The sequence below is a fragment of the Sinocyclocheilus grahami genome, unplaced genomic scaffold, assembly GCF_001515645.1.
Source record: "Sinocyclocheilus grahami isolate Dianchi unplaced genomic scaffold, SAMN03320097.WGS_v1.1 scaffold14.1, whole genome shotgun sequence".
Taxonomy (NCBI): Eukaryota; Metazoa; Chordata; class Actinopteri; order Cypriniformes; family Cyprinidae; genus Sinocyclocheilus; species Sinocyclocheilus grahami.
The window spans coordinates 1,566,190-1,576,011 of record NW_015505193.1 but is presented as its reverse complement, the minus strand read 5'-3'; the positions used below and the strand labels follow the sequence as shown (position 1 = coordinate 1,576,011).

The 9,822-nt window shown below is 34.5% G+C and overlaps 1 protein-coding gene across 2 annotated transcripts in view; it reads right to left on the bottom strand.

Annotated features, from left to right (window-relative positions):
* Nucleotides 1-8,757, bottom strand: part of LOC107600206 (Golgi integral membrane protein 4-like) — a 15,396-nt gene extending 6,639 nt beyond the window's left edge. The window contains exons 1-9 of one of the 2 annotated variants that reach the window (XM_016292042.1): nt 8,179-8,757; nt 4,508-4,582; nt 4,170-4,219; nt 3,880-3,933; nt 3,575-3,725; nt 3,269-3,351; nt 2,296-2,379; nt 685-816; nt 342-581 (exon numbers count right to left, since the gene is read on the bottom strand). In XM_016292042.1, the coding sequence (XP_016147528.1) occupies nt 342-581; nt 685-816; nt 2,296-2,379; nt 3,269-3,351; nt 3,575-3,725; nt 3,880-3,933; nt 4,170-4,219; nt 4,508-4,582; nt 8,179-8,365 (1,056 nt within the window). In that variant the 5' untranslated portion in view covers nt 8,366-8,757. The remainder of the gene's footprint in view (nt 1-341; nt 582-684; nt 817-2,295; nt 2,380-3,268; nt 3,352-3,574; nt 3,726-3,879; nt 3,934-4,169; nt 4,220-4,507; nt 4,583-8,178) is intronic. The other variant, XM_016292050.1, reaches the window with a different exon arrangement.
* Between the last annotated feature and the right edge of the window lie 1,065 nt (nt 8,758-9,822).

Genomic DNA, 9,822 nt, shown 5'->3' with positions numbered 1-9,822 from the left:
ATATAACTAATAACTAATAAAAATGGCGAAAAAAAATTAGACAATTTCTAAACCTTAAACTAAAATTAAAAAATATAAAAATAAAAGTTCATTCAAAATACTAAAATTAACATCACCAACCAATGGACGGTTTTCTTACTAATTATTGCAAATAATCAGGTTATATATTAAAGTACTTGCAAATGCATTCACAGATGTCATTTAAATGTTTTTTTGTCGTTTTTTTTTCTCATATTTTTCCTCCTTTTGAGATTTGGCCAAATCACCACAGAACAACTTTGGCCCGTGGGCCCTGGTTTGGGCATCTCTGGTCTAATGTTTGCGTTCGGAAGAGTTCTGACCTCATGACCGTGATGTTGCTCCCTCTCCAGCGCGTTTTCATCTGGTTGGTTGGCCTGTGGCTCCTCCTCCTCCGCTTCTATATGTGCCACATCAAACTCCTCCTCCAGTTTCTGTGGCAGCCCCGCCTGCTCCATCTCCTCCTCTGCCAGCTCTCTCCTCCTCTCCTCAGCTCCTCCCATTTCTCCATCCTCCTCCCTGTGCTGCGACTGAGGCTTCTGAACCTCGTCATGTTTCTCCGCCTGACGAGATCCACATGAGACAGATCTCCGTGACATGAGTGGTTTGAAAAAAAGAAAAAGAAAAAATTATTTTGAATGTATGATGGGTAAACAGCTTCAGTACCTCTGGCTGAGCGTCTTGGGGTTTATGGGGCTCCTCTGCGTTCCTGTTCTGGACCGGCTGAGCAGATTTATGTCTCAAACTGGGCATTTTATTGAGCGTTTCCTTCAGCTGTTTATATTCATCCACCTGAACCTGGAACACATCGAGACCAACCACATTAGTACAATATAACACATTAGAATTATGGCTTCATATACACTGGTGAAATGTTTGGAGGTTAGCTGAAACAGGCCACAAACACAGCAAGCTGAAATCAAGATCCTGACATAAGGCAGAAGAGAAAGAGAGATTAAAGACCATTATCAGTGAAAAACACCAAGAACAGAATGAAAGCCAGTGCAATCTATATAAATAATTACTTGAATAATTCATTGAGAACTTAAAGCAAACTGTATTTAATTGACAAAACTAGAAAACTACATTCAATTTATTTACATATCTAATCATTTAATATTTATATTAACATTTAAAATAATGTTTTAAAATAAATGTGTTCAAAAGTATATTTTTAGAACTTATAACGAACTTTAATTTAAAACAAATACTAGAAAACTACATGGTTTTAATTTTAATTTAATATTTAATAAATATTATAATAATATATAAATAAATAATCGTTTAATTTTTATACAACAGTGGGTTAAAAAGCATATAATTTAAAGTTAAAGCAAAATTTATTTAATTGAAACAAAAAAAACTCCAAAACTACCTGATTTTCATTTACTTATATATATATATATATATATATATATATAAAGTGTGCTCAAAAACATTTTTTTTTTTTTTTTGCCCTGGTTTCAAAATTGCACCTATTATTTCTCAATTTCTCATTTTAATTTAGTTTAACTTGATATACTAAAATAACTAAAACTGAAATAAAAAGTTATTTTATATATATATATATATATATATATAAAAAACTACTAAAATGACAACAATACAAATTAACAAAATGAATAAAAAATATTTCTTAAAACTACAATAGTATCTTAATGATACTAAAATAACATGAATACAATTATTTTGTTAAAATAATAAAATTATTTTGTGTACGTTTGTACAAAAAATACAATATTTCACATTTGCTGAGCTTCTGTGATAATTAAATTTCACCATACAAAGTATGCAAATAATTGTTTTTATTAAACACATAGTATGTATACTTGACTAGTATACGTGTATAACCGGTGGCAACTATAACAGTAATTATTAAAGTGCAAAATATTGCAAAAGATCATGCTGATAAGTAGGTTTACAGCTCATGTTCACCGTATTTTCTGCTAAGTTTAGCAAATAATTATCTTGTGCAGCAAAAATAGGGTCAGTCCTGAAATGCTGCTTTCAGCTACAAATCTGATACACAGCGTTACTTTGCTTACACACACACACACACACACACACACACACACAGAGTGACTACTGGAACCTGCTAATATGCGTGCAGAAATAAATACATGCCATTTGCAAGCTGCTTACATGAGCTATGTGAAACTAGACTTGTATTTCCCACAGGATATGCTCTGATCAGTGTTTGATCGGTCAGTAGGATGCATGCACAGCAAACACACACTCCTGCACCTGCTTAAAGCACATACACACACACACCCTGACCTGGGCTGCAGCCAGCGCACTCTTGTGGTCCTCCAGGGTCAACACAAGCTGGTCGTGGGTAGATTTTAAGTTCTTGTGCTGTTGCTACAAAAAGGACCATCACAGGCAACACAGATACAAGCGTTTAGGACAACCACACTGAATGCAAGTATGGATGGTGCAACTGAAGTGCAACAAGATGGATCAAGAAACCAAGGATCATGGCTAAATATAAATTCTAATTGGGTGAATTTCATGCAAAATTTTCAAAACATTTGCGGCTAATTTCACCCAAAAATCCAAAGAAAAATATATGCATGTATATATTTTGTATAAAGAAAAAAGTAGGATTTTTCATTTTTGCAATGTGAAATTATTTCATAATCATAACAATTAGGCACAATTCCTACCTAATTTGTAATTTTTTAAATAATCAAATATCATTTAAATTGTAATTGTAATAATTGTACTTTTTAAATTATAAGCACAGTAACAATTACATCATTGTAACATCTGCTGTGCTGAATTAATTAAAAAATATTTTTAAAAAATATATATTTATTTATATTACATTATATTTATATAAAAAAGACTTTAATTAAATATACAATAATAAAGAAATAAAACTATGTACTTTTATATCGACATGCTTTGAATGTGCATTTTATTGACATTAAAAAATTATAATAGTCTTCTAAAAGAATTCAGTTTCTTCATGCAAAATATATTTTCTAATTTTCATTTATGTATTCATTCATTCATTCTCTTTATTTTATTTGTATTTATTTTTGGTGAATTTTAGGGCTGCCATAATGGACATATCTTGACTTCACAAGATTCACCCACTCATCTGTGGCAAAAGGTACCAATGGCTTAATTATACTAATAACCATAACACATATTTTGTACTATTGCTCTAAAAAGATGGAGCTTTTACTTTAGAGCTGAAGCACTGTGCTAGTATAAAACAAAACCCATAGTGCTTTTGCATTACCCTGGTGTCCTGGAGATGCACATAGACTTCCTGATGAGCTTTTCTCAGCTGCTTGTTCTCCTCACGTAGGTTCAATATATTTTCTGGAGAAGAAACGAGAAAAAGAGAGTCAGCTGAAATGACCACAGCTTGTAATTCCACCATACAGACTCCAGTCGGTTTGAAAAATGACTATGGGATGCACAGGTCAAAATAAATGTACACATTCCTTGCCTGTGCGAAACACACCACCATGAGTCTTTTAGTTGACGGACGCAAGGGTGTTGCCATGTGACTGCTTAGAGAAAGATGGTGAGAACGTAATACCTTTGATCTTAGAAATCTCAGACTCTTTAGTCTGATGAAGCTGGTTGAGTCTCTGTTTATGTTCATCTAATGCCTTGTTGTGTTCATCTTCTTGCAGCTGATGTTGCTCTTGTAGCTCATAATACTGCTTTTTTAATTCGTCGTGCTGGTTCTGATGGTAAACACACACACACACACACACACACACACACACACAACAGTGAATTATTTGTGTTTGCTGTGGGAAGAAAAGACATGCATATTTTACAGTACATCACAAACATCATTTTTGAAAACAAGCATGTAGATGTGTTTTTCCCACTGACCTTCAAAATCTGATGCTGGGAGTGCAGAGAATTAAACCTGACGCTGGAATCTTGCTGTAAACAAACAAATACAACCAGACCTTGTCATTTTGTATGCACGCCATCATTGCGCATCTAAATGCCATGCCAGAGAGCCACAGGCCGTGATATTCGAGAAACATATGAGCCATTCTCATACAAACAACCAGATGAGCATTTTACTGCAGTGCAAAGCTTCTCCTGCATTTCACAATTCAAGTTTTTACTCAATGTAAATCATCCTTTATGCCGTAGATCTCAAAACAACATACCTTTTCTTGGTTGAGAGACTGCTGAGCCTCTATTTTATAACCAAGATAATCTGTGAGGAAAAAGCAAAAACAAGTATTACAGCCGAGACAAATGCAATATTGTTTATCGCTATCGCATGTTATTTTATTCCTACTGCAATGACAGTCATGCATTTTCAGTTTGGCATAAAAGTGTCCAAATGCTCTTAGGATCTTATTAACTTGACACTTGGCATAACATAGCGGCTTTGGGCTGCACCAGTTTATGCATAATGCAAGCTACAGGATGTCATTACACTTCATAATTTCCTCTTCATCTATTAGTCACTGATGTTGTCATATATTATAAATAAACTTGCCGTCTTTGGATTTTTTATGCTCCAGACGCTCCTTCTGAAGAGACTTCTCCAACCTGGAGCGATGCTCGTACACAACTGAGAGGAAGAAAGAGAGAAAAATTGATTTAGTTTTGGTATACTGACATCCAGCCAGACTTCAGAGAAAAAGTGCATCCTTAGAGATTCAAAGAGGCAGTTTTTTTAGCAACACTGTTCTGTGTTTTAAGGCTTGGTAACCTCTCTCTGAGAAGTTGAATCTCTGAACTCATCCCCTCCAAAGCACTGGTTATGTAACACTCATTCACCACCTTCAACAATAGCAGCACTTTATTATAACTGAAAGTCCTGTGCTTTTTTTTTTTTTTACTTGAGTGCAATAAATGTTTTGGTTGAAAAAGTGAGAATAGTGATCTCAATTCCCATGGAGAATAATTGTGATTCACATTTTAGCAAGAATCATGCAGCCCTAAACCCCACATCAACCAGAAGCTTTTGCAGAACCACAGTCAGAAAGTAAAGTGAGCGGAGCTATTTTTGAAGATTTTTCCCACTGTGTGAACCACTGACCCGTTGAGTGCCACACCCGACCCTCTTAATTTCTCACTAATGGCATCAGAATGAAAGGTTACCCCTGCTGCTCTCAGAGTGCACTGACTTTTTATCCGTAACATGAGCTGTGAATGTGCACAGCAGCCCTCCTTCAAAATCTGAAATGCCACAGGAAATGAAGCCTGACTGAGCTTTCCCTCCCCATATTTGTGTTCGTCCAGCAGTGTAGGTTGTTTCTTGAACTACACTATTACAGTGAAGACATGGTCTGCGTCCTCTGACCCCTTGGGTCTGGTCTTGTATCCTCCCATTACAATCATCATTACATTACTGACACATCAAGTACTGATTATACTGATTATAAAGAGGCTGTGTGCAGTGATTATGACTCGAAGGCAGTAATCACAGTTGACTCTCAAACACAGTCTCCACATAATAAGACCTAGTGGTACAATAAAATCGTTTGTGCAATGGACAGCACATATGCTCAGGACATAAGAGACCTGTTAGGTTAAAGAGCTCACGTCCCAAAGCCCATATAATAAACATCTATAAAACTTTCAATACTTTTTTTAATATATTTATTTCTTAAAATATAAAATAAGTATTAAAACTTACTGTTATAAACGATTATGCATAATTTAGCATAATGAATTCTATAATAATTACACATCTATATTATAAGTCTTTATAGCAGGAAAATAAACAAATAAAAATAAAACAAACTTTTATTTAATATTTACATTTCTGTTTAAGAAATATAAAAAAAGTTTCTAGTAATAACTATTATTCATGTTGATCACATGTTGTTGTCAAGACAAATATGAACTATATAAATATAATAAATATAGAACAATTGATAAAAAATTACTTTATAAATATAATGAATTATAATTAATTCATAATTCTAAAATTAAATACTAAAAAACCGAAATCTCTTACTACAGGAAGTAAAATAAAAACATAAATAATTTAACAAAAATTTATATTTTCTAAAAAATAATTAATAATATTTGTTGATGTCAAGACAAAAATCTGAAATATATAAATAATACATATAAAACAATTTGTTGTTAATCTATAACATTTCTTTTAAATGGCGGTTATAAATGATATAATTAACTACATAATAAATATATATATATATATATATATATATATATATATATAAACAATTTTATTTTTTATCATATATTTGTTGTAAAAATCTTATTGATGAGCTCGGAGCATTTAAATTTATTCAATTTCGTTAAAGTCCACATGGCAAAGCAACAAAACTGTAGTTTAATCACCAACAGTTTAACATAGATCTACTTTTGATCTCAAGACAAGGACCATTTCTTCTTGCCCTTCCAGCAGCAAGCATATTGAGCTTGGAAGGGCGGACAAACAGCGAAGACCATCTCTGTGAGACAATAGAATGAAAGACTGTGATTTTAGGCACAGGTTGAAACAAGCTGGTTGCCAACAAAATGTTCTGCATAAAAATGAGTATCTACAGCGGCAGCTGCCTGCAGGGAATCACTGCAGTAGCTACACACAGAAACAAGCAAACATTTCTTGGATTTCAATACATGATTTCAGGGTGTATCAGACAAAAAAAAATTCTTGATCAGTTTCAAATACACCTCACCACCACAATACCACCTGCTTCTAAACACTGTTTGATTTGCATGAAAAGGATTACAAACTGCAGCAATGCATTTCTTTGAAAATGCATTAGTCAAGTGTGTAGAAGATGAAATTTGTGTATTGCTATATAATCATTTAAATGGTTTGATCTCAAAATCCTTTGATTATCTTTAACCAATATTCAACACTTAACCCACTCCACTCTATTCCATTCAGTAATTCTTTTTTTTTTTAAAGAAATTAATGCTTTTAGGATGTGTTAAATTGATAAAAAATGATAATAAAGACTTATATTGTTAGAAAGGATTAAATAAATGCTGTTCTTTTTAACTTTATTTGTTTAAGAATCCTGAAAAAAGTATCACAGGTTTCAAAAAAAATATTAAGCAGCACAACTGTTTCCAACACTGATAATAAATCAGCATTTTAGAATGATTTCTGAAGGATCATGTGACACTGAAGACTAGAGTAATGATGCTGAAAATTCAGCTTTGCATCGCATAAATAAATGATATTTTAAAGTATAGTAAAATAGAAAACCCATTATTTTAAATGCCAATAATATTTCACAATATTACAGTTTTTTCTGTATTTTTGGTCAAATAAATGCTATTATGAACAAGAGACTTTTTTCAAAACACTTTAAAGGGGTCATATGATGCGATTTCAAGTTGTCCTTTCTCTTTGGAGTGTTACAAGCTGATTGTGCATAGATAAGATCCCTGAAGTTGCAAAGACTAAAGTCTCAAAACCAAAGAGATATTCTTTATCAAAGTTAAGACTCTGCCACGCCCCCCTAAAACGGCTCGTTCTAACACGCCCCCACATATCTACCTCACTATGTGGAAATATTTGCATAATGCCGCCCAAATGTGCACGCAAAGAAAGAAAGCGTGGTTTCAGTAACCACAGTTAGTGTCGATGCAGCATGTCAGGGAGACGCTGTGTGTTTCTAGGCGAAAGCAAAAGCGAGAGGCGGGGCATAGAGGACCTACAATAATGTACAGTATTTGAAAAATAATGTTTTTTTTACATTAAAGCATGTCAACATATTCTGTTACACCAAATACACAAAATAATGATCTTTAAAAAAAGCATCATATGACCCCTTTAAAAAAATCTTACTGATTCCAAACTTTTGAACAGCGGCGTAATTTCATGTGATTTGAACATACAAACGTTTTGTTTACCAGCCTAGCTCTTTCCTAACCAGTAGGCAACATTCTGTTCTCACAAGCAGGTCTTGAAACCTGAGAAATTCAGTTAATGTGTATTCAAACAATGTCATCTCTCATGTCATGTTACATTCCTTTATGTGACTGAAACCTAAAACTTTTGATGACCTCTCTGGAGCTTTAACCACTAAACCACAACACCACAATCAAAGGACCAACAGGACGATCACTGAGTAAAAAAAAGTGTCATGGCTCGCTCGGCAAAAAACGTAAACTTGTTTCATAGAACGTTCCTTGCGTCGTGACGTCATCGCGGCGACGTGTGTTTGTTTTTACCTTGAAGCTGAGCGGAGAGAGACTCCTGGTGCTGCTGGTATTTCACGGCCATCTCTTCTGTCCTCTTCAGCTGTTTGTGCATCTCGTAAGAAAACATCCCACCATAGATCATCCCAAACACCACCGTGACCAGTAACAGAGACTGGAAAATCTTCTTCTGCTTCCTGGAGCACACGCCGTTGCCCATTTTCCCTCCTCTCCCGGATTCCACAGAAACTTTCCAGGGAATGATTTTCTCTTCACTCTTCAGTATAGAAACAGCTCCGTCCTCTCCCAGATTCCTCGTGAAACATTATAATTGTGGACAGTTGCTCGCGCGACTTGTATATTTGAAATGTTTACGAAAGTCTCAAGTTTTCCAAAGACATTCGGCAGATTAAAAAAGTAACGAATCCGGTTGTAGTCGGTCCTCGTGCTTAGTCAAAGCTCTGTAAAGTTTTCTACATAATGAAAAATTGTCTTTTTACTAATTAGCTGAAGTTTAGAGAGGCCTAATCGCACCTTTAGTTACGTGTCACCTAGAGCTGCAGCAGATCATCCAGCGATGAAGTTGAAGGAAATCCCGCCCCCTCAAACATTCATTTGCTACGATTGGTCAAGGTTCGTGTCAATCAAAAGAGATTCGCTCTGATGGGAGGGGCGTGTGTCTGAGAACGTCTCCAAAAATGTCCAGAACAGGCGAGGAAATAAGCAATTTGGATCATATTTTCAATTGCAGATTTTTTTAAAAACCTATTTTGTTTTTTTTTAAACTGTAAAAAACTAACTGTTCAAAATTTTGAGCACCAACTCTATTTTTAAATAAATTAATACTTTTATTCAGAAAGTTGGCATTACGTTGACAGTAAAGACATTTATATAATGTTTCAAAACCGTCACAGGAATAAATTAGCCTACATTTTAAAATATATATCTCTCTCACACTCTCTCCCTCTGAACTGTTTTATATGAAATGCGATTAATGGTATCCAAACCTACAGTTTCTCTGAGTAAACACTTTTATTAAAAGGCAAACTTTTTATTACAAAGGCAATTTAACACAGTCACCATATTGAGCATTAGGATAACAAATCAGCGCTGACTCGTGAGGAGGAGAGAAGCCAGCATTCACTATTATAAACCTCATATTGCTCAAGGGCCGCAACCTGCCCTTCAGTTAAAGGGAAAGGCTGATCTAAAAGTGTTTTTACAAACCTGTATGACTTGTTCTTTCTTCCATTGATCACAAAAAGAGATGTTAGGGTCTGACAGCCCAGGAAATTTTCACAGATGAAAATGCAAGGTGATTAAGACTGTCATTCTGCTTAACATCTTTTGTATTACATGCAAATAAGAAAGTAGGTTTAGAATGACATAAGGGTGTGTAAACGATGGCCTAATTTTCATTTTTATCAGATGGTGTGATTCTCGGTCTGAAATATCCTTTACAAACCTGTATGACTTGTTCTTTCTTCCATTGATCACAAAAAGAGATGTTAGGGTCTGACAGCCCAGGACATTTTCACAGATGAAAATGCAAGGTGATTAAGACTGTCATTCTGCTTAACATCTTTTGTATTACATGCAAATAAGAAAGTAGGTTTAGAATGACATAAGGGTGTGTAAACGATGGCCTAATTTTCATTTTTATCAGATGGTGTGATT